Source organism: Protopterus annectens, chromosome 2.part0 (genome assembly GCF_019279795.1).
Source record: "Protopterus annectens isolate FY-2018-M chromosome 2.part0, PAN1.0, whole genome shotgun sequence".
Lineage (NCBI taxonomy): Eukaryota > Metazoa > Chordata > Ceratodontiformes > Protopteridae > Protopterus > Protopterus annectens.
This window is the reverse complement of record NC_056728.1, coordinates 1,165,124,592-1,165,150,189: the sequence shown is the minus strand read 5'-3', so window position 1 is coordinate 1,165,150,189 and position 25,598 is coordinate 1,165,124,592. Positions and strand designations below refer to the sequence as shown.

Sequence of the window (25,598 nt, the reverse complement as noted above, 5' to 3'; positions counted from 1 at the left end):
TCAAGTCGGATGACTCTCCCAAAGCACATGAGAACGCGGAGACATGCACCGACCAGGATCTGAACCCACAGGCTGAGCCCACTTCACAGGCCCTCTTGGCTGGAGATGCTTACATGTACAGAGAGGCTTCTCAGATGTTGGCCTCCAACATTCAGGGGGAACTGAGGTGGCTTCTGTCAGAGGGCCCTAGGGAAGTTACCCAAATCGTTTGAGAGGGTATCTGCTCAGACATTGTGGAATGTAGGCCTTCATGTGACCTTCCTCCTTTGCACCACGGAGATACACCTGTAAAGAAAAAAACGGATAAAACAAACATGTCTCTCCACACTCCAACCTACAGAAGGAATGGCCGAATTTCTCACAAGGTGTCTGTAAGGCCGTTATGGTGCTTAGGCCTCCATCAGGTCACCCTGCTTCCCCTTGGAAGAGACCTAGACCCCATCCTACCTCTGATGAAGAGTCCCCTTCTGAAGAAGAGGATGAAGATTTGGGTTATTCTTCCCAAAATCCCTTCCCCATTGGATTATGCCTCACCCGAAGAGGTTTCCAATGGAACAAATTTCCCATGGAGGAGATTTCTTTTGGGGAGGCTGTTTCCAAAATGCATGACCACTTCAGAGGTATTACAGAAATGTCTGAGGTCCAGAAGCATTACTACAACCTCCTTCAGGTACAGACCTCTAGTCCTTCATCCATCCCTCCTGTAATTCCAGCCTTTTTGGATGCTTTTGCATCCACTTCCATCCACCCAGGCTCCCAGCCTCCACTTCCCAGAAAGCCAGACAAGTACTACAAAGTACCCAAGGACTGCCAGTTTCTCTTCAGGCCCCTTGCTGCAGATCCTGCTGTAATTTCTGTTGCCTCTGATAAGGCTTCCAGGTCACTTCCTTTCTCCTCCCTGCTTACCTCAGATAAGAATAGCAGACAGTTGGAGAGGCTGGGGAAGAAAACCTATACTTCATCTGCTCTGGCCTTTGGAGCTTTAAACTATCAGGCACACTTGACCAAGTACAACTTGGAACCCCTTTCCAAATTTCAAAACTGTTTTTTCAGACTTGCATGATTCTGAAAATAAGGCCTTAGGATCCTCCATCATTGCCATCTCTTCTCAGGTAGCCAGACATTCTGTCAAGTGCACCTATGATGCTATGGAAGCCTCCTCTAGAGCTGCCGCTTCCTCTTCTGCCCTCAGAATATTTGCCTGCCTTAGGCTTCACCTTCTGCCTGAGGACATCAAGGCAAAACTGATGGATGCCCCCTTGGATAATACTTCCCTTTTTGGGAAACCTTCAGCAGTGCTCTTTAAATCTCTGCAGGAAAAAAAGCAAATAACTTAATGACATGAAGCACATTCTGGTATCCCCTGTGCCAATTTCATAGAAATTACCCTGCAAAACACACTTTCTTACACAGGCAATCCAGAACCCCACAGTGTAGACCTCAAAACAGGCCTAAGAAGACCCAACAGTTTTCTTCTTCCTTAGCTTCTGCTTCCCAAATAACCAAACAGCCCTTTCCTGATTGGAAGGGCTCCTGTTATTGACTCTTGCAGCTACCAAATCCCACTTTCCCAGCGTCTTTCCCTCCCTTCCTGGGAACACATCACCCATGACTCGGGTGCCAAGCATCATCAAGAGGGGTACTTCATGGTTTGCCACAAAGTGCCAACCTTCAGGGGAATTCCCCTACCACCAAATGATCAGGCCTCCTTTTCCCTCCAGTCCTACAAGAACTCTTACAACAGGGCAGTATAGAACCTGTTCCCCTAGAGGAAGAGGCTTTTACTCCCACCTTTTCCTAGTTTCCAGAAAGGAAGGACCATTGAGACCAGTTCTAGACCTCACTTAACCTCAACGACTTCCCCATAGACCCCTCTTTCAAAATGTTAAACTTGCAAACACTATTTCCCCTTATCCTGCCTCAGGCATTTCTTGCCTCCATATTGCCATCCACCCCAGATACAGGAGATTCCTAAGATTTTCTGTGGGGTCCTTGCACGGTCAGTTTTCGGCTTTGTCTTTTGGATTCTCCTCAGTTCCAAGAGTCTTCACAAAATGTCTTGCCCCAGTAGTAGCCTTTTGCAGGCTCCAAAGGATCTTAATCTACCCATACCTGGACGACTTCTTAATTCAAGCCACTTCTCAAGCAAAATTGAACAAATCCCTCCAAATGGCAAGTTGCCATTCATCAGGGCTTGGGATTTACCATCATCTTCAAGAAATCATCCCTGGATCCAACCCAAGCTCTCATATTCCAAGCCCTGAGCATGATAGTGTCCCTCCCACCTTTCAAGGCACAGGAGGTCTCACTAATCTTTGCAGAGATACTCCACCTAAATCAGATTTCTGGTAGATAATTCCTCAGAATCTTGAGACTGATAGCATCCACCATTCCAGTGCTTCCTCTAGCAAGGCTTCACATGAGAAAACTCCAATGGTTCCTCAAATCAATATGGTCTCAACATAGTCACCCTCTAAAGCACCTAATTCCTCTACTCCCATGTCTCAAGAAGGAGCCTCAGTGGTGGGTTTCACCACTGTCTCTAAATCCAGGTTTCCTCATTCACCCTCTGTCGCCAGCTCAGGTCCTATTCACAAATGCATCGGACACGGGTTGGGGGGGTAGACTTGGAGTGTTGTCTCCCTTACAAAGGAAGGACCACATAAATGTGAGAGACATGAGGGCATTAATTTTTGCCCTCCAAACCTTCAAATCACTTATCAAACCAGGGAGTTTACATGTACACACAGACAGTATGACAGTCTTGTGGAACATAAACAAGCAGGGGTTGCCAGATCCTATCTCCTGTGCAGACTAGCCATGCAAGTCTGGGATCTAGCTTCCCTCATCAGTGTAACCCTCCAGGCTGTGTACATTCCTTCCAACCAGAATACTGTGGCAGACAAACTGAGCGGATCTAGAACATGAGCCCATGAATGGATGCTTCACAGGGATGGGTTTCTGGACATTGCCCACCAGTGGGGTATCCCAGATAGACTTGTTTGCCCCACCCCCCATGAATAATCAGCTCCCTCAGTTTTGTGCCAGAGAATACCATCCTCAGGCATGGGGAGTGGATGTCCTTTCAGTCTCCTGGAAGGGGAAATTCCTATATGCATTCCCTCTCCTTCCACTCATTCCAAACGTCATGTTGAAAATCCAGCAGGACAAGCCAGAAATCTTTCTGGTGACTTCCTATTGGCCAAGACAGCATTGGTTCCCCCTTCACTTCCACGTAGCCAAGGGCATTTAACACAAGTTACCTCACAGAGTGGACCTGATAACACAGAATAAGGGCTCATTCCTCTGCCCGCATTTGGAAAACCTTCAACTGACCTTGTGGGTGAGAAAGCCCTGATCCCATTCAGATAACTTTACTCTGAGGACATTCTTCAGGTCCTGCAGGATGCCAGGGAACCTACTAGTAGACAATCTTACCTCTGCAAATGGAAAATGTTCTCCATCTGGTGTCTGTCTAGGAACCAAGGCCCGTCGAAGGTGGATCCGCCTATGGTCTTGTCCTATCTGTGTGAATTGCTTAATGCAGGATTAGCATACCCATTAAAGCCCATTTGTCAGTAATCTCTGCCTGTCTGCCACTAGCTCCTCCCTTCGCTTCCAGATTTGAAGCTAAACAGTTCCTCAAAGGCGTCCTTCATATCAGACCCTCAGGAGACCTGTGGCTCCACCATGAGATCTAAGCTTCATGTTAGAGAAATTGACTCAAGCACCTTTTGAACCTGCTTCTTCTAGTTCAGTCAAACACTGCACTTGGATAACAGTTCTCCTGGTGCCCATTACCTCTGACAGATGGGTCTCAGAGTTACAAGCTCTTGTGGCGTTCCCACAATTCGTCTTTCCACAAAGACAGGGTCTCCTTGTGGACCAATCCCTTCTTCATGCCAAAGGTTGTCAATGAATTGTCCCTAAACCAGGCAGTTGACCTACCTACTTTCTTCCCCTCCCCCTAGAACAGTAGTGAGAGGATCTTGCACACCCTGGACATACACAGACAGCTCAGGTTCTACTTACATAAGGAAAACAGACCAATTATTTGTGTTTTTCCATCCCATGGCTCGGGGATTGCTTGTGTCCAAACAGACCATTTCCAATTGGATGTACAAATCTATTGCCTTTTGCTACTCTCACCAAGATAATGTTCTTCCTGGCTCAGTCAAAGCTCACTCTACCAGGGCAGTATCTTCCTCAGTGGGTTTGATCTCAACTATATATTGGTGGGTGGTACTTGGACATCTGTCCACGCCTTCACTAAACACTGTAAGCTGGACTCCATCTCCAGACCCAGGGCAGGGTTTGCCAGGGCCATTCTCCATGGCTTCCTAGAAAATTCATCTGCCAGTTCCTCTTCCCTTTCCTTATGAGCTTTGGTATTCTCCTGTATGCCAGGAATACTGTAACAGACGAATAGAATGACACAGATTAGATGTGTAAGAACTTACAATAACAATAGAGGTCTTGCTCTTCTTTGTTGCAGTATTCCAACCCTCCCTCCATCCTCCACTTCCTGGCTTTCTTGTATGCATTGACCCTCATTTCCTTAGACTGTCTCTCCGACTGAGGCTTCAGTTCTAAGGGTGATGTGCTCATACGTCTCTTTTATGGCCAGTGTCTGCTGATGGCCCACATCAGACGTACCACACACCTTAGGTGGCAAAAGACTTTGATATACAGGCCAATGTTGGGTTGTCACCTTGGCAGGCAACTCCCTTATGTCAGGAGTACTGCAACAGAGAAGAGAATGACATCTATCATTATGGTAAGTTCTTACACAACTAATCTTTCCTGCTGTTGAGCTCCATATTTTGGCCTTTCTTACCTGGGGGCTAATATTCCTCCTAAAACTTATAATCCAGCAAACAAGATCTGAGTTATGTTAGGGGATGGAGCATTATGGGTAAAGGAGAAGATCAAGAGTTTTAGTGGCCACGAGCTGTAAAAAAACAATGGCCGAGTCGGATCCAAGGGTTGGATCCGAACCCAGTTGTTGAGGAGGAATTAAAATGGACAACACACGTTATGGTGTATACATAACATTTCTTTTTCTTAACCTTCATTTCTATCTATAAGGGGTGCTAGTGCTCCACCAAACAATACACCTGTTCCAAAAGGAGAAGGGAGGAGATTAAGGGGATGATGCCCCCTCCACACACACACACACACACACACACACACACACACACACACACACACACAAACAGAATTATAGTTATTGCATTACAAGCATCATTTGAATGTAAACATTTTACTAAAATGTGCACTGCAGATTGTCATTAAAAACTTATACAAACAGTGCTTACTTTAATTCTAAAACGGTGTGTGAGAGAGAGACAACAAACAGTACCACATAACTATAATTATTTTAATTCTTTCTGTAAGGGGGAGGTGTAGTGCCTCTCCAAGTAACAAATCTCTTCTAAAAAAGGTGATTGGGGGTAAGGGAATGCCAGCCCCACCCCCTTGTAGATAAAATTATGATTTCTGTAGTATGGCCATCCTTTGAACATAACAGACTTTTACCAGTAATATAATGGTATGCAATTGTAATTGCAATTAAGAACCTGTGCAAACAGTGCGTACTGTAATTCTGAAATACATTTTGAGAGGTAAGTGTACTAAAATATTGTCCATCAACATGAGTTGACCCAGAACTGTTAGCTTCCAGACTGTTTACATTTTGTCACAGCAGTAGGGTGACTGCCTTCACATGAAACCGTGGCTACTGCTGCTGCTGTTATTCATCTAGAGGTTTTCCTAACTGAGGTCCTTAAATTCTTAGAGGCTGCCTGGAAATCTTCTACTTGGGGCATCTAGAAGGCCAAGTGGGAGCAAATTCTCTACATGTGCCAGTACATGATCCTTTTTCTTCCAAGTTAGGTAAACCTCCTTTTGCTTGGTATTCTTTAAGCATCCTTTTGAATCTGCCCTCAGTTCCATCATAAAGGTGAATGTATCATTGTTGCCATTTATTGCAAAAGGAGGAAGGCAGGACTGTGACCTAGCATCAACTGATGAAGCCGTTTTGCTCTGATGAAGACGTATTCCCACCTTTAAGCATCAGCTTTGTGACCAGCATATTGCTGTTTATATGATTTTTACCAGCAGGTTTAGCAGACTGTTTTCTTCTTGAAAGGCACTGTCCATCAAGTAAATTTCCAAGCTTTTTACTCTTAAAGAATTCTGTCCCATCTTTCATGTAGACTAGATCTCTGTGTAAATTCTTGCTTTCTCTTAGAGGAGGTTTTGAAACTGTCAGTCATCCGGTCAATTTATTTCCTGTTGGTATTTCCAGAAAATATAGACTGCTGTACTACTGTCCATACCCTAGATATGCACTGCCAACTATGGTTTTAACTTTAGAGAGTCCATGTGCATGTAATGCTGGATATTTGGTTTGTTTTCTGCTTCTGTCAAGGAAAGATTTTCAGTTGCAAAACACGTGCCAGACAGGTTTATCCAATTTTGAACATCAAATTGACATTCCACTAGGGAGTAGCTCACTTGTATGCTTAAGTAATGTGTCCATGTATTGCATACTTTTACCTGATAGTTTACAGCAGAACGTTCCTGTAAGTAAGGTTTTGGTTTATGAATGTATAACCATGTCAGTTTGTTGTTTGAAGGTGTAACTCCGTGTTTGAGCCAGTCAAGAACTGGGGAACCCTGGTTAGGGTTGTGCATGTCTCTTAACCCCTGTATTTGTATGCCATGTTTTGGCATAGGAAGGATATACCTACATGGTCAATCATAAGCACAGAACCCAGTGGGGAAAAGATACAAGGAGGAGGAGACTAGTACATGTCGACAGATGGTGAACAAAATTTTTAATGGACTTGGTCTTTTGCCATATGAGGAGAAATGACCTGCACCTAAAACATTCTGCTTTGGGCATAGGACAAGTTATGTTAATAGTTTAATGAAGATTGGTTTATAGTTTCTTCAAAAACTGAAAGGTAATGCCAAAATAAACATTAAATGGGAGAGTGTAAATTTAACCCATATATGAATTGGTGGGGGATAGAGATGCTCAGAATGATGTTCTTCTTGTTTCACTGTTGCAGTCATCACATTTGGGTTATCTGCTTGCAGTAGCCCTCAGTCGGCCTGATTAACAAAGTCTTGGGTCCTGCTTCAGTTGCTGTCCCTTCTTCGGTGACGTCAGGTTGTCAGGGGTATAAAACATGCAGCCGATGCCATTACATCAGTCTTTCTTGCCGTGCCCGAAGCAAAAGCAGTTCGCAAGTGCCAGTCGGCCGACTCCTGAAATTTTCGTTTTCAAGTTTCAGAACCGAAGTCTTCAACTAAAAGCTAAGTACCCCATAGGGGAAACGTTTTCTTGCTCTAAACCGATGTCAGTAAAAGTAAATAATTTCATTACTTGTGGAAAGCAAATACCTCATAATGATTTTAATTCGTACTATTTTCCTTGCCTAGGCCCTGACCATGACGTACCTCGCTGTCAGTTTCATGCCTTATTTAAACCACAAACTATCCGTCGTCAGTATATTTACTCTTCTAAATATTTTGGTGCTCGGTTCACTTATCCCGATATGTCTTTGGTAAGCCATCTGATTACCGACAAAACACAAAGATAGAGACAGAGACAGGCCGCCGAGGTCCAAAGCTGCCGACGACACTTCTCCTAAGCCAGTTGCCAGTTCGCCGGTACTCAGTGAGGCGCTTTCGCAGCCCCTGATACCCGCTATTTCAGATTTGCAGGTTTCTACTGAGACCCATTCAGAGTCCGGTATGCCATGAGATACTTCAGCTGTGGAACCTGCTGATGTCTCTACCTTGGATGAGTCCGGAGCCGCTGTGCAGGCACCGGCTTCTGAGGGTGTATTCAGGCCTACTGACTTGCGTATTAAACAGACGCCATCTTCTTCATCAAGGCCAGAAACTCGAACCATGCGTAGAAAACTGACGCCCAGACTGCATGGCCAGGCCTCTGTGCCTAAAAAACAAATGATAAGAATGGCTGAAGATCTTATTACTTTAATCAGGGGAAGCCAACCTTCCCCCTCTAAGAGACTTAGGACTGAGTTTGCTTATGATACTTCTGACCAGGATTCTGAATTTTCTGTTTCCTCTGATGAGCAGGATTTACCCTTATCTACCTAGGAGGATTCTGATGCAGAGGACTCTATTCCCTCTGCATCCCCTCCAGAGTATTTTTCTTTTGGTGAAACCTTGCATACCCTCAGGGAGAATTGTCGTTGGGAAAGTCAGGATTTCTCTGATTCTAAAAAGAGGCTTAGGGATTTCTTACCCCTGCCCCTGCACAGGCCTTTAGCCGTACCTCCTGTACTAGACATTGTTGATGATGCCTTTTCAGAATCTAGCTTGGTCCCTGACTCTTTTACCTCCTGCTCCCAGAAAACCTGATTGTTATTACAGGGTCCCTGACTCTCATAAGTTCCTTTTGAAAAGTCCTACTGCGGATCCTGAGACCATTTCACAGGGACCCAAGGGCATTAAAGCTACTACTGCCAAAAATCCTACCCCCTCTGATAGAGACTCCAGGGCGCTGGATAGATAGGGTAAGAAGGTATACACTTCTGCAACTTTGGCCATTAGGGCCTTAAACTGCCAGCATATTATTGGATTGCTTAAACAGAAAATGGTGTTGCTTCCTGATTGTGCTGAAAATAAGGATTTACAGGATTTACTGCATTCAGCTGAACAAGTTGGAAAACCTACTTTGCGTGTAGTTTTGATGCACTAGAGATATCTTGCAGGGCTGCTGTAACTGGGTCTGTACTTACAAGGCATGCTTGGCTTAAGGAGCAATCCTTGCCAGATCATGTTAAAGCGAAATTACTGGATGCTCCCTTAAACCAGGACCGCCTGCTTGGCAACAAGGCAGAAGAAGTTCTTAAAAAGATGGAGGAAAAAGCTAAAGCTATGCAAACTGTTAAAGATTTTTACAAGTACAACCTCCAAGGTTTTTGTAGGCATTGGCCTTCCAAGAATTGGTCCTTTCCTGCCTCTTCCAGACCTTCTCAGTCCAAGCCCAGATCCAGCAGAGCTCCCAGGCTTCAGTCCCAGGGTATGCACAGGACTAAGCAGTGGGTGGCCTCCACTTCCAAATCTGCGGGTAGTAAAACTCTCCCCTATGGTAAACTGTCTCAATGACTTCTTTTTAAAGCAGCCAAGCACTTCTCAACTGACTGCCCCTTTGGGGGAAAGTTTGCTCTTCATACAAAGAACTGGGAACTCATTACCCAGGACAAATGGGTTTTAAATGTAGTGTCCCAGGGATACAGATTTCACTTCCACACGTTACCAGCACCAGGCGGATGGCCAGATCTACCCCTAAATCAGTGGGCAGAGGCCCAAAAGCAAGTACTTTCTCTCTTAAGCATGGGGGCTATTCAATTTCTACTTGAGACTTTTCCTGGTACCCTGAAAAGACAATTCATGGCGTCCTATCCTGGACCTGTCTACTCTAAACACTTTTTTGGTGATTCCGAAATTCAAGATGCTGACTCTTCAGCACTTGCTCCCTATGCTAGGCAAAGACGCCTGGTTGGCAATGCTAGATTTAAAGGAAGCATACCTCCACATCCCAATCAGGGAATCTTGCAGAAGATACCTACGCTTCAAAGCAGGCTATACGCACTACTAGTTCTCTGCACTGCCCTTTGGCTTATCTACTGTGCCCAGGGTATTCACAAAGTGCATAGCTCCAGTCATTGCATTTTGCAGGCAAAGAAATATTCAAGTATATCCATACCTGGATGATTGTCTAACTCGGGCAGAAAGCCAGGACATACTTTTGAATAATCTGGCCTTTGTACAAAGGGTGCTAACTTGTATGGGGTACACCATAAACGAAAAGAAATCACACTTGGTACCCTGTCAACAAAATTATATTCCTGGGAGCAAGCTTGAATACATCTTCCCAGTTGGCTTTCCTTACGCCAGAGAAACAAATTCATTTGACAACCTACTTCAAACAAGTGGCCACAAAAACCCTGCTATCTGCAAGGCAAATAGTACAAGCCGTGGGGTTCATGGCCTCCTGCATTCATCTAATTCCATATGCAAGACTGCATATGAGGAAACTACAATGGTGTCTAAAAAGCTTATAGTGTCACCATTCTCAGGATCTAGAAGCAATGATTCCTAGCATACCTTGCCTATGCCTAGAGTTCCTTTGGTGGGCAGAGGCCTGCCACCAAAACAAGGGATTACCATTCACACTACCCCCTGCCGCCCAAACTCTAACAGGCGCATCAGACTATGCATGAGGGGTCTCACCTGGCAGGGAAGTGCATTCAGGGCAAGTGGAATCCAAGTCAAATGCACCTGCATACAATCAAAAAGAAATGTTAGCTGTACGGAATGCTCTGACAGCCTTCAAGGACCTCATTCTTCCAGGACAATTAATGGTAAAGACGGACAACACCACTGTTATGTGGTACATAAGCAGGGGGGGTACACATTCTTACCCCCTATGCAGACTAGCCATGGCATTGTGGGACACAGCCCTGAGCTACCAAATGCATCTACAAGCTCAGTTCCTGTCAGGAAAACTAAATACACTGGCAGATGAACTAAGCAGAAACGTCATGGAACTGGAACCAAGGATTTTCAACATGTTGACAAGCAAATGGGGGAGCCCAGATATAGACCTGTTTGCCTTCCCCCAGAACTATCAATTGGACACATTTTGCACAAGGACTCCCCACAAACAAGCTTGGAAAATGGATGCTCTGTCCTTCATCTGGAAAAAACTATCAGTTTATGCCTTTCCTCCTCTGCCTCTGCTCTCCAAGGTACTACTAAAGATCAAACAAGACAAACCAAGGACGATTTTGATTGCACCAGACTGGCCATGCCAATACTGGTACCCCCTCTTGCGAAGTGTGTCACTGTTGGCCCCATGGCACCTGCCTCAGACTCCTACCCTATTATCTAAGCAGGCGAACCAGATTCTGCACCCTCAGCTTCAGACACTGAACCTAGCAGCCTGGCTAATTACCTAATCTCTCCTTTACCATCCCTCAGTAAACCAGTGACGGATATCATTTTAGAGGCAAGGAGGCCTAGTACTAGAAAATCTTATGCTGAAAAATGGAAAAGATTCTGTGCCTGGAACCAATCTTAAGGGATGAGCATAGCAGTGCCCAATTTACCTCAGATTTTACAATACTTAACTGAGATGCTTCACAAGGGCCTATCCTTCTCCTCCATCAAAATTCATGCCTTAGCCATTTCAGCTCATTATAACACAGAACCTCCCCTCTTCTCTCATCCACTGCTTAAGCAGTTCCTCAGAGGGGCCATAAACTTACGACCACCCAGGAGAGCTCCAACTCCAGCCTGTGACCTTAACTTTGTATTGGAGAAACTCACTCTTCCCCCTTTCGAGCCAGCTGCTACTGCAGACTTAAAATTCCTTTCTTAGAAAACAGCTTTCCTTTTAGTAATCACTTCAGCAAGAAGGGTATCTGAATTACAGGCCCTTGTGGCAGTGGAGCCTTTCATCATCTTTCATGCGGACAGGGTGTCCCTCAGGACCAATCCCTCCTTCATGCCCAAGGTGGTATCCAGTGTGGCCCTTAATCAGTCCATTCATTTGCCAACCTTCTTTCCTAATCCACAGAACAAAGGGGAAAGGATACTGCACTCAGATGTGCACAGACAACTTAGATTCTACTTGGATAGAACTAAACCTCAAAGGAAATCTGAACAACTGCTGGTGGCATTTGCTGCAGGGGCAGAGGGGAAGGCTATTTCAAAGCAAACCATTTTCAAATGGATAGGCCATTGCATTCATTTCTGCTACAAGCACCATGGAAAACCTATCACACAGAGGATCAGAGCCCACTCAACCAGGGCTGCATCTACCTCTTCCGCTTTTCTCAGAGGCGTTCCTCCCAGGGACATCCTAGAAGCTGTTACCTGGAGTTCTGTACATACTTTCACCAGGCATTACCGTCTGCCAATTTTCTCTAAATCCAGTGCTGGCTTTGCCTCTGCAGTCTTACAGGGCCTTATAGCTGGTCCTAATGCTATCTAAATTCCTCCTCCCACCCTTAGCTTTGGGAATCTACCCAAATGTGATGACTGCAACAGTGAAACACAAAGTGCATAGTACAGTTTTGTACACTTACCATAAATGCAGATGTTCGAGTGTATTCACTGTTGCAGTCCTGGTTACCCTCCCTCCAGCCCCCTTACCTTTTTTTTTTTTGGCTATACCTCTACTCTCCTTTACTATGCTCAAAAGCCTTTTGGTGTATTTGCTTTTTTGTTGGAGGTATAACCTTGTATATTTATAGATTTTATGGCTTCCCATTAAGGGGCAACTGACATCTGGAGCAAGAAAAACTGATGTAATGGCGTCTGCTGCATGATGTGAGAGTGTTCAATCTCGCCATTTGTTCTTACACACGGGTTCGGAGCCGATCCTCTGCTCCGAGTCGGCTGCATCGCAAAGCTCTGAATCTCAGAGAAGCTCGAGACCAGCCCATATCGCACAATCCTCCCTGCCATTACCCAGATCTAGTTTGCCGCTGCAACAGATCGGATCGAGGAGAGCTCGGACCAGAAAAAAACTTGATATTTGGTTACAGTTTCCAGATAAGCTGCTTATTTTTTTGCTGAAATAAGTTTATATTTCTTAGTATTATATAGAAGTGCTGTGTGTGTGTGTTTATTATCATATATATCCCCTTTTATTCTTCAGGCACCTTTTGTGGCCTAACCCCTTTTTTCTCTGGGTGCGGTTTGTCAAGTGTCTTTGTATACTTATATAAGGTTTTTATATATATATATATATATATATATATATATATATATATATATGTGTGTGTGTGTGTGTGTGTGTGTGTATATATATATATATATATATATATATATATATATATATATAGGATTTAGTGATAAATAGTACTTTTTATCTTATATCTGCCTAGTGAAGTGTTTGTTATATTTAGTCATGTCAGAAAAAGCTAAATCTGGCTTTAAGAGATGTCAGTGTGGGCAGAAAATGTCCATTACTGACAATCACGCTTCCTGCATTTACTGTCTTGGCCCTCTCCACCTTCAAGAGGATTGTTCTATTTGTCATTCCTTTAGCTGGAGGGTCATGACAGATAGACGCAGGAAGCTTATCGACAGAGGATTACTTAAGTATGCCTTTCAAGAGGCTTTGGACAAGTCGGATCAGGCTTCTGAATCCTCGAAGGGGTCGAAGATGTCGGAGCCCATGTCATCGGCTTCGAGTTCATCTTCTAGGGTTCATTCGCCGGTTCCACAGACCTCGGGGCCGAGCATCGAACGTTTGTCTTTCACTGAACCCCAGATCTTGGAACCGGTGTCGGAGCTGCCACCACCGTCCATTCTTCGGTCGGTGCCATCTTCGGCTCCTTCGACCCGTTCTTCCAGACCGTTATCTGAGACAGATGTGGATCGTGTTGTGCAGAAACTCCTGGAAAACACAGCCCTTTCCAAGTTGATTGCAGTTTCCTCCCAGTTGGTGTCGAAACTAGAATGCCTCCCCATATCGCCAGTGGGTCCTCCTTCGAGTCCCATCCAGATCTCGGAGCCGGGAGAGGATGACCTGATGATAGTGGAGCCCTCGGTGCTGAAACCGTCCATTGCATGATCGACACCATTGACTTCGACTCCTTCGGAACTGGTAGGGGAGTCACGGAGCCGACGGTCTCTCCTCGGTTCCGGGACCGAGAGTCGTACCGACCTGTAGGTGCCGACTCTCCCTCTCGGGGCCTCGGCGCAGACTGGCTCGGCTCCGTCCTCGGGGTCGGAGCCCACGGCACCTGGGTCTGGGATGCTCCCGTGTTCTTCGGAACCGGGGGAGTCATCGGCCCGGGGTTCGGGGGCTTTTGACCTTATGAGGAAAGTATTGTCTGCACAGGCAACCACTTCATCAGGGGAATCTTCTCCTTCCCCAAAAGGGCCGCTTTCTGTTTCTGCTCCCACGACCCATCCAAAGCGTAGAGCCCCATTGCCTCAGCCACCCCCAGAGGGTTTCCCCCTGTTCCTTGGAGGCCTCACCAGAAGCCCCCTCTGATGAGGTTCCGAGGAAACGGTTGTGCAAGAGGAGGCACATAGATTCCCCACAGGAATCTCTAACGTCTGACACCGACTTGGAAGAGGCAGAGGGGTCCCCCAAGTCACCCTCTGAGGATGTGTCATTTGCAGACATCCTGGAGATCTTGAAACAGAGGGGTGATTGGCAATCCCTAACCCCCACTGAGGATGAGTCGGTGCTGCTGAAGGCTTTTGGGGCTCAACCTTCTACCTCCTGGGTGACTCCGCCCTTTGATGAATTAATGGAATTGATTGCTCGAAGGGCGTGGGAGGCACCTGACACAGTGGAACCAGTCCCTAGGAAACCAAACAAGTTTATCACCGCCCCCCAGGATAAAACTTATCTCACCTAGGGAGTTCTGATCAACGCTATGGTGGTGGCGGCAGCCACGAAAAAGGAGATGTCTGAGTCTTCCTCATCTGTTCATCCTCCTAATAAGGACTCTAGGACTATGGACAGATATGGGAAGCGCATTTTTAGTTCAGCGACTTTTTCCATGCGTTCGCTAAACTATTTGACTCATTTCACACGTCTGCAGAGGGATCTCATCAAGGAGCTGACAGATACCCTCCAGGGTAACACAGATGCTGCTGTTTCAGATAAGGTAACAGCACAACTTAACACCCTTACCTCCATAGTAAACTCATCCATGAGGCTCATCTCGTATACAGCCGAAGGATCGAGTAGAGCTGCAGCTTCAGCGATTGCTCTTCGAAGACAATCCTGGATGCGGCTGTGCTCCTTTGCGGAAGCCTTCAAGTCTTCCTTTGCCAATGCCCCTTTTGATGGTGCCACACTCTTCAGGCCCAAGGTTAAAGGAGACTCTGACTCTGTGTGAGCAAGAGGGAAAGACTCTGTCTGCTGTCGGGGTCCGTTTTTCCGCTCCTACTAGACCGTACCCCAAAGGGCAACGAGGCAGGAAAATGTGGTTCCGTAAGAATCTGGGATCTTTCCAAGCCACACAGAGTGATACCCCCTCCAGAGGCAGAGGGGGGGGTAGAAATGGAAGATGCCGCCCCGGCGGCAGAGGGGGTCCGCATAACCAAGGCGACAGGGATTCAGTCCCTGGGAAGCCTTTCCAGCACTCCTGAAGGGAGGCCCGGCTGTCCTGCTCTGGAGGCAGTCGGGGATCGCTTGGCTTTATACCCACTGCTCCATAATACTCAAACAAACAGACCACAACTTCTTCAGAATACACCACGAAGAACAGTCAGAGAAAGGAACACAGAAGTGGCTTTAATCCATCTTTATTCAGTCCTGTTACCTCAGCAGTTCGCCTTCAATGGGACACATTTAGACATTTTGAAAGTTCTTTTTATATATGCATCAATCAATCAATTAAGCAATTAATTCATCATTTCAAACATTGTAAACATTTTTTAACCCCCTCAACACTGAACATTTCTATACAAAACTTCAAATATAATGTTCTTTTGCATTTTTTCCATTTTTTTAAAAAATCAGTTTGTTCATTTTTTACATAATTATTATACATGATTACAAAAATATAAATATAAAATAAATACTTTATGATATTCAAAATTACAACTCCAATGAATTTCATCAATTTTCTAAATTCATTCCATTTGGAAATAAAGTATGATACCCTATAATCATTCTCTGTTCAAGTTTGTTCAAAGCAGTTTTAAAGTTCCCTATACACAAATGGGGTCTAGCAAGTACACTAAATCTGAAACTGTCATTTTTACCATTATGTGAATTACAAAAGTGAGTAGCCACCGGACTTTCCAAATTGCCCCTCCTTATATCACCCAAATGCTCCAAAATGCGAACCTTAATCTTCCTAGTGGTCTGACCAATAATACCACATAGGTGGGACACAATCACATCCCAAAATATATACTACACCAGATGACCTACAATCAAATCTCTCAAAAGCAACATATTTCTTTCCATTTATTTTAGTTCCATGCATATTTTTAACTTTATTACAAACTGAACAACAACCACAACTATACATCCCAACATTACTATCTACCTTAGGTTCCAATTTTCTATTTAATATTTCCTTTAAGTTGGAATACCTTTTATAAGAAAAAGTAATGTGCTTTGGAAAAAGATGACCAATTATTGGATCTTCACATACCACATGCCACAACCCTCTAATAATTCTCTCCATTGTGACGGAAAAACTGGAATACCTAGACACGGAAAATAATTTATTCAAGTCTGGGATGGTTTCAGGATGGTATTTGTTCTCATATCTACACATCCTTAATTTCTGATCTTTACACAACTTCCATTTTATAGCTAGAAGTTGATCATGATCATAACCACGAGATAACAATCTATCCAGAATTCCATCACAAACTTCCTCCCAAAGTTTTTTATCTGAGGTATTTCTCAAATTCTTTTTAAATTCCCCTTCTGGTAGAGCCTTAATTAAATGTGGAGGGTGCATGCTACTAGCATGCAAAAAATTATTAACCGATGTAGGTTTCCTAAAAGTTCTATGTTGAACCAAACCATCCATTCCTACATAGAACTCTACATCAAGAAAAGGAATTTTAGATTGTGATATATGCGCTACAAATTCTAAGCCATGATGGTTCTTGTTCAGATCCACCAAGAACTGATCAAACAAAGATGTATACAATGTTTGAAATGATGAATTAATTGCTTAATTGATTGATTGATGCATATATAAAAAGAACTTTCAAAATGTCTAAATGTGTCCCATTGAAGGCGAACTGCTGAGGTACCAGGACTGAATAAAGATGGATTAAAGCCACTTCTGTGTTCCTTTCTCTGACTGTTCTTCGTGCTTTATACCCACTGGCCTGGCAAAATATTACTTCGGATTCCTGGGTAAAAAGCATTATAACCAGAGGATACAAAATTCCTTTCACATCAACTCCACCTCTACAAAGAAGGTTTCCAGATGTGCCACCCCGTCTGCGAAGCCCAGCAGCTGTAGAAATTTCAAAGCTGCTCAAAAACAGAGTCATCCAACCAGTCCCGGCGGACCAAAGAGGATCCGGAACTTACTCAAGGTTCTTTTTAGTTCCAAAAAAGACAGGGGACTGGAGACCGATCTTCGATCTCAGCAATCTCAACACCTTCGTGAAGAAGGAAAAGTTCTGGATGGTCACACTTCAATCGATCCTTCCATTCTTACAGAAGGGCGATTGGATGTGCTCTCTAGATCTCAAAGACACGTACTACCACATCAAAATGGCCAGACCATCCAGAGATCACCTGCTCTTCCGGCTGGGAGCCAGTCACTTTCAGTTTCGAGCTCTGCCCTTTGGACTCACCTCAGCCCTCAGGGTATTCACCAAATGCATGGCAGTAGTTGCGTCTCACTTGAGACGACAAGGATTCCAGGTGTTTCCCTATCTGGGCGACTGGCTCCTCACCGCCACCTCCGAGCGTCGCCTCTTGCAAGCTAGAGACTACACAGTCGACCTTTGTTCCCACCTAGGGATTTCGATAAACTTCGAAAAGTCTTGCTTATCGCCCTCACAGCGTATTTCATTCATCGGAGCAGACCTAGATACACGATCAACACTGCTAAAGCTCCCTCCAATAAGGGTGTCAACCCTCAAACAGCAGGTTCTTCTTCTACTAGAGAGCAGGAAAGCCCCGGCCAAACTGGTGTTGAAAGTTTTGGGACTAATGGCAGCTTCACTAATCGCAGTTCCTATGGGAAGATTACACATGAGGATCCTACAATGGCTGCTCTTCGCGCAGTGGTCGTTCCAACACTTACCCCTAGCACACGAGATTCTGATAACAGACTCTTGCAGACAGGACCTCTCATGGTGGGTGTGCAATCAGAACCTCACTATGGGTCGTCCGTTTGTTCTACCCAGTCCAACGGCCACAATAACCACGGACGCTTCCCTGATAGGGTGGGGGGGCCTTTTTCAGGGAAGAACAGTCCAAGGGGAATGGTCCAACATGGAGTACACTCTACACACAAATGTTCTGGAGCTGAGGGCGGTGTTCCTGGCATTGCAACACTTCCAAGCCCTCTTACCTCTAGGAACAGTAGCAGTTCAGACGGACAACATGTCTGTGGTCTGGTACATAAACAAGCAAGGGGGAACCAGGTCTTACCCATTATGCAGAGAGGCCATGAGAATTTGGCAATGGGCAGAGTCCACGGGTTGCTTTCTGATAGCAACGCACATCCCGGGGTCATCCAACGTCATTGCGGACAGGTTGAGCAGAGCCATCCTGTTACCTCATGAGTGGTCCCTCAATCCACAGACGGCGGAAAAGATCTTCCGCAAATGGGGCCAGCCGTGCTGCGATCTGTTTGCTTCCCCGTTGAATGCAAAATGCAGAAGCTACTTTGCCCTTCTACCCCCTCCGGGGGATGTCCCCAGGGACGCACTGATACACGATTGGCCCCCCGGTCTCCTATACGCATTTCCACCTACTCCCTTGATTCCCAGATTTCTACAGAAAGCCAGGAGCCTGGAAAGGACAATAATACTCTTAGCCCCATTCTGGCCTTGGCAGATATGGTTCCCCTTTCTTCGAGCCTATCAAATAGAGGAACCGTGGATTCTGGACCCAGTACCAGATCTACTGACCCATTCGTCGGGAGTTCCTCACCCGTCTCTTCAGTCCCTCAAACTAGCAGCTTGGCTGCTCCGCTTCCCTGCCTAGCCAGGTCTGATCTACTCTCCCCGGCAGTTCAACACATTCTGGTTGCTTCTCATAAAGCTTCCACTACTAAACTCTACAGGAGTAAGTGTAAACGCTTTGTGTACTGGGCATCTAGCCAACACTTAGACCCCCCTGGTAGCTCCTCTACATAAAGTTTTGGAATTGTTATCTATCCTCTTTCACAAAGGAGCTTTTACTTCCACACTAAGAGTACAGTTGGCGGCCATATCAAACTTCCATATTGGTGAGGAAGGTTCTCCCATTATGTCTCACAGACTTTGTAAGGCCTTTATGAAAGGAACCTTCCATCTTAGACCGCCCGTCAGAAAACCTTTCTTTCCATGGAGGTTGAATTTGTTACTGTCGCAAATCATGTTGCCACCCTTTGAACCTGCTTCGTCCTGCCTCTTAAAGTTCTTATCGTGGAAGACGTTGTTCCTCATCGCTGTGACTTCAGCTCGTAGTGTATCAGAGTTGCAAGCATTATCGGTCAGACCACCTTACTTGATATTCCATCCAGATAGAGTCTCTTTGCATACAAATCCATCTTTCCTTCCAAAGGTATGTTCAGTTACGAATATTAACCAGTCTATAGAACTCCCTACCTTTTTCAAAAACCATACTAACAAATTGGAGTATATGCTGCACAAGTTGGATGTTCACAGGCAATTAGGATTTTATTTGGATAGGACCAAAGCTTACAGGAAGACAGATCAGCTCTTCGTCGCATTTGCAGACAATAAAAAGGGCATGGCAATTACTAAACGTACATTATCTAAATGGCTTGCTGATTGTATAGCCTTTGTATACTCTAAATCAAATCAGTCCTTACCCACCAAACCTAAGGCCCATTCTACCAGATCCGTCTCCACTTCCTTAGCTCATGCAGCCTGCTTGCCTTTGGACACTATTTGTGCAGCAGCCACGTGGTGTAAGCCACATACTTTCATCACTCATTATATAGTGGACAAAGTCTCCAAAGACAGGACATCGTTTGGTTCCACTGTGCTTAGGAACGTTCTTCCATAAGTCACTCGGGGTGACGGAGTTAGGGACGCTACCTGTGTGTAAGAACAAACGTGAGATTGAACACTCTCACATAAAGAAGTTATGTCCTTACCATAACGTTCCATGTGGAGTGTTCATCTCGCCTTTGTTCTTACATTCCCTCCCTTCCCCTCCCCACGTGTTTTGAAAGAACTGGTAGGATTAGATTCTGAACGACTTGTCATAACCCCTTCCGGGGTATATGGTCCCGTGTATCATGGGGTATATGTTTCTACCCTTAGTTATTGCTATGGTGAGAGTGTGTCTCTGAATGCCTGAGAGAGTGTATAGTTCTTGCACCGGAGGTGTTGGATTTTTTGGTCTGGTTTGTTTGCAAACTAGATCTGAGTAATGGCAGGGAGGATTGTGGGATATGGGCTGGTCTCGAGCTTCTCTGAGATTCAGAGCTTTGCGATGCAGCTGACTCGAGGATCGGCTCCGAACCCGTGTGTAAGAACAAAGGCGAGATGAACACTCCACATGGAACATTATTGTAAGGACATAACTTCTTTTTTTATACCCCTGACATCATGGAAGAAGGGGCAGCAACCGACGCAGGACCCAAGACTTTGTTAATCAAGCCGACTGAGAGCTACTGCAAGCAGATAACCCAAATGTAATGACTGCAACAGTGAATACACTCGGTAACATCTACATTTATGGTAAGTGTACACAACTGTACTTTCTCTTGACTGAAGTGGCCAAATTGCAAGAGGGTAAAGCAATGAAAGGAGACTAAGGGCTTGCATCAAAAGAAAATACAAAAGAGGAAATGTGATACAGGTAAGTTAATAATATAGGAAAGACTGTTAACAGATTGAAAAGGGCAAAACATTTTTACCAGAAGACAACTTTTTTCATGAGAAAATATGTTGGGAGTTAATTTGTCTTTCTTTCTGAAATTGTGTGTTTAAAGCCAGTCAGTCATGAAAAGGATTCTTTATTTTTCCATTTGTTTTCTAGGACAGTAAGTGTTATCAAACTAATTAGTAAAGGGACCATAGAAGAGTCGATGCTAAAAATTGGCCAGCAAAAGCTAAGACTGGAACAGGATATGACCGCAACAGATTCAGGTAAGCAGTCAGTTGAATAAATTCATTCTAACTTATGTATCACTCTGTAGTTCATTTGCAGTAGATAATGCTTAAATGTGGGTCTACATTCCTGACTGTTCAAAGCAGTATTGTTATTCCAGTCATAAATTCTGTGAAGTCCTTCCACTTTAAATTAGTGCCTTGTAAAATGTTGTACAGTCAGCATTTTCACCTCAGGTGTCCTACCCTCCATATGTATGCACTACATTGAATTCAGGCATGACCATCTTTCTTACTTCTGTTACTGTTAATGTATTACTTTTTTCAGCATCATGTTAGCATAGCTTTCCCTGTGCTGCTGTTACCAAATTGCACTGCCAGAATAATTTCATAAATTGATGATCAGTCTGGATCTTGAAAAGGATTTTTGATGGTGGTACATCATTTACTAGTCTACACATTACTTTTGCAAGAAAGTAGTCTTTGACAGATTAGCTCTTTATTTCAGGGGCAAGGCTGTGCAAATAGACACTGTTTCCAAAATAAAAATATGTGGTCATGTCCCAGTGACACCATAAAAAAAATTCTCATTCACACAAGTCTACACATTGTGAAGTTTATGCTAGGTCTCATCCTCTGTCCCTTGGAGTAGTAAAAAACTCTGTTTTTATGATACGGCTACTCCAGTGGTTTTAAGAGAATACATCATATCCAGCATTTGGGTATATGCAAGAAACGGCTGCACTGAAGGGGTTAACAGTTTTTGAAACACCATACCTCTAGGGACTGTCTGACTTTTTTGCACCAACTCTGATCAGCATCCTTTTTAGTTTTCCCATATGCAGAGTTCAGCTTTATGAAAAAGAGGTGAGCTGCATGGTTTATCAACTCACTGAAGTAGGTTGATGCTGGATAAAACAGAGCAACATAAAGCCACAGCAATATTGTTCTAATGGTAAGAGCCTTTAAAAAATGTGCTCTTTGTGATTCACTGTTGCACTACTGACTATTGGGATTCTTGCATGCTGAAGCCTAATCGGTAGCCCAAGTGCAAGTTCTCCCTCCTCACTTATGTCAGAAGATCAGTGTGATCAGTTTTATAAGTGGATATCAGCTATCATCTTCAGATCTTTATTGCTGCAGTTCATTGAGCATTTGAATACATTGGTTGCATCTTCAGACCGTCTGACTCCAGAGTTCTTAGACAGGTAAGTAACACACACAAGAAGTTTTCTTATCCATATCTTACTGTACTTAGTCTTAAAGTTGCATTGTAGATGTCAGGAGCCACAGTGAACAATTGTGTTAGGTGTAGGAAACAGATTCCACATAGGATCTTCCACAGCTTGTCTTTTTTGCCTTAGTTCAGAGCATGAAATGCCCACTTGTCCCCTCATTGTGCTTTATTTAACTTGCAAACCATTAAATGCAGGGCTAACTCTCTCCAGTTTTTTTTCTGTGAACATTATGTACATCTAGTCTCAGTCTGCTGGGTCTTTCTCCAGCTGCCTACATAGAAAGAAGATACCCTCAGAGAAATGCACAAAGGAGGAAAGATTTCAAGAGACAGACAAGACAGTACCACTTTGGACTCTGATAGCTCCCTCTAGGCTCAAAGTTTCCATGTTAGCCAAGTGCCTTTGCAGTACCTATATTTAGTGTCTAGTTTGGCCAGATCTCTGGTACAAAACCCCTGTAGAGACCACCACACCTTCAGCATATTCTTCCAAGCCAAAATTGATATACTGTTGGTCAGACTTTTGTCCTCTTCTCAGGACTTGAACTCCAGTGAACACATTATTAATTGTAGGACAGGTACATTCCAACACTGTTAGTACAAGAGGAAGTTGAGGGAGAGCAGATTGACATCTGGCGTTGTGAGCCCATGCTTTGACATCTCCAAGGCAGACTGCATGATTTGAACACAAGTCCAAGTCAGGAAGCCAAAATGGATGTTGGTCAGACTGTCTTCGTCACTGATTACTGGGCCTCAGCCCCCAGGCTCTCACACAGGATCTCTTCAAGCTGGCTCAGGATTTTATGTAGTTTTTAAAATCCAGGCAGTCTGCCTCTGAAGAACTTCTATTGTTAGAGGTATCCTCTGCTAAAAGAAAAAGGGAACCTTCTGCACGAAGAAAGTCTGATACTTTGGATTCAGAAGTGGAGGAATTGGTATGAGTGAACCAGTTGTCTCCAGCCTTGTACTTTCTCTGTAACTCTGAAGACAGCCTTTCTTCTGCATTGCCACCTGAGGATGTTTCTTTTGGAGACACTGTTTACAGTTTGAAGGAGACATTCAAATGGAAAGCTTTAGAGTTTCAGATACAGTAAACTCTCAATTAACCAGCACCCATGGAGATTGGTTGATGCCGGATAGCTGTAGTTTCTGGTTGCTTGAGAGATACTGTAAAAAATTGGCCTAGTACTGTACCCTATACTATTTGGTTTGACTTGTTCTCAGGTTAGGGAGAGAGGGAATATAATCCTAACTTCCTTTTTAAAACTCTAAAAATGTAAGGTATTATGTTCTTTGTGTTTCACTGTTGCAGTCATCACACTTGGTTATCTGCCTGCAGGTAGCCCTCAGTCGGCCCGAATACCAGAGTCTTGGGATTTCTGCGTCGGGTACTGTCGCCTCTTCCATGACGTCAGGTCGTCAGGGGTATAAAACATGCAGCTGACGCCATTACATCAGTCTTTCTTGCCATGGAGGAGCCTGAAGCAGAAGCAGTTCGCAAGTGCCGGTCAGCTGCTACCTTAAATTTTCGATGTTATGTGATCCTATCTCGCCTACATTCCGACTGATGGGTTAGTCTCTAATTGGCTGAGCTTACTATATCCCAGGATGCACCACTACCAGTCCCCAGATCTTGGTCTCGAGCTGGCTGAGCTAAGTAGTAATTCTACTATCTTTTTCTGTCAGGAATTTCGTGTTCTCTTCACAAAAAAGCTGTTTTAACAGCTATTGTTCACTATTATTCTCTTTGTGTGTGTTTGGAGTTGGTTAAGACTTGTTGTGTGATTGGGTTGTGTTTGGTAGGCCTTCTTCATTCTAGGGCCTTCCAGGTCAGTCAACCTTCTTAAAAAACTTACAGGGTTTCAAAATACCCTTGTTATTTGAAAACCTATTATTAGGAAGTGTTATCGGAAAGTCAGTTGTATTTTGTTTTGGGTGTGTCAAAATCACTTTCCATAATGTCTCAAAATCCTAGGCCTTCGGCTTTAAAAATGCACCAAATGCAGTTTTAAAATGTCCATCACAGACGATCACTCTCTGTGTGTATTGTCTAGGTGCAAAACACTTACAGGAGTCATGCAGCGTGTGTCACGCTTTTCCTCAAGGGTCCTCCAGGAGAGGAAAAATAAATTAATTCTTAAGGGTTAATTAAACCTTCTTTTGAAGAAGCCTTGGCATCCTCTCCTTCTCGGCTAAACAGAAAGGGTCGGTTCCGACCAGTCCGTCGGATCCCCAAGAGACATAGGCAGGCTCCAAGGACTTGAGCCGAGGATGGAACGGTCTGCCTCGATGCCACCAGTCTCGACTCCTCTGGCTGAGCCGATGGCTGGGGCATCGAGGCGAGTCACCTTCGGTTCCACTGGTCTCGGAGCCGACAAGGGTCGCTCAGACACTTCCTCCTCGGCGAAGTCCCTCGGCACCGATGGAATCTGTGTGTATTCCCGATAGTCATTGACTCACCTCGAGCCGGTCCCCTAGTCCTTTGGGGCCGTTGGAGACTGTTTCCTCTCGGTCTTGAGGATGTCAGATTCTGATATAGACAGGGTGCTCCAAAGACTGTTCCAGTCCCCAGTCTTCCAAAAATTTGTTTACCCAGTTGGCTGAGCCGATGACCTTGGCCCACCCATTGCCATTCCTCCTCCGACTGCTCGGCTCCGTCGGAGCAGGTGCTGTTGGAGCCGTGGAGATCTCAGGGTCGGCTCCGACCCTTACTCCAACCCGAGTTTGATGCGCTGGACTTCTTCGGCTGGACCCGGGGTGATGTTTGGGACCTATGCTGGTTCCGAGCCTCCCTCCGGACTTCCGTCAGCTATCACGGCTCGGGACCGGACACTCCCAGGATTCTGGGGTCCCAGAGCCATGAGGAGTGCCGCCAAGTCCTCTTCGCCATCTCTCCGGCTTTACCGCACCTTCCTGGGCGTGGAGACTGGGTCTTTGGCAGTTCCTGTCCGTAGTCAGCGGAGCCCGGGCCTGAGGTTACCCCATTGGGGTTCCCCTCCTCCTGAGGGTTCTTGAGTTGTCTTCGGAGGAAACCCCAAGGAAGAGATCGTGCAAGAGGAAGCACGTGGACTCCCCAGTCTATTACATCAGACACTGATCTTGATGATGCAGAGGGGTCCCAGTCGTCCTCGGATGATGTCTCCTTTGCAGACATCTTAGAGATCCTCAAACAACGAGGCGGCTGGATATCCAAACCCCCTCTGCTGATGAGTCAGTGCTCCTCAAGGCCTTTGGGGCTCAGCCCTCCGCCTCCTGGGTGTCTCAGCTTCTGGATTTAGTTTGTCAAGGGGCGGAACATCCAGATACCGTGGAACCAGTCCCTTCTCGTCCAAATAAATTTTTGTCTGCTCCCCGAAGGAGTTCCTCACTAAAGGCGTGGCTGTAGATGCCATGGTGGTGGCATCTGCTACACAACAGGACGTGGCAGAGGCTTCAACGTCCATCCATCCTCCTAATAAGGAGTCTAGGAGTATGGACAGGTAATGGAAGCGCACCCTGACTTCAGCGGCCTTTACTTTAAGGTCTCTGAATTATTTGGCACATTTTACCAGGCTTC

At 45.0% G+C, this 25,598-nt stretch overlaps 1 protein-coding gene across 1 annotated transcript in view; it reads left to right on the top strand.

The window, feature by feature from the left end:
- The window catches only part of SMARCAD1 (SWI/SNF-related, matrix-associated actin-dependent regulator of chromatin, subfamily a, containing DEAD/H box 1), a 3,333,959-nt gene that overhangs the window by 3,145,263 nt on the left and 163,098 nt on the right, over positions 1-25,598 (top strand). The window contains exon 22 of the mRNA XM_044061375.1: positions 20,735-20,844. Within this exon, the coding sequence (XP_043917310.1) occupies positions 20,735-20,844 (110 nt within the window). The remainder of the gene's footprint in view (positions 1-20,734; positions 20,845-25,598) is intronic.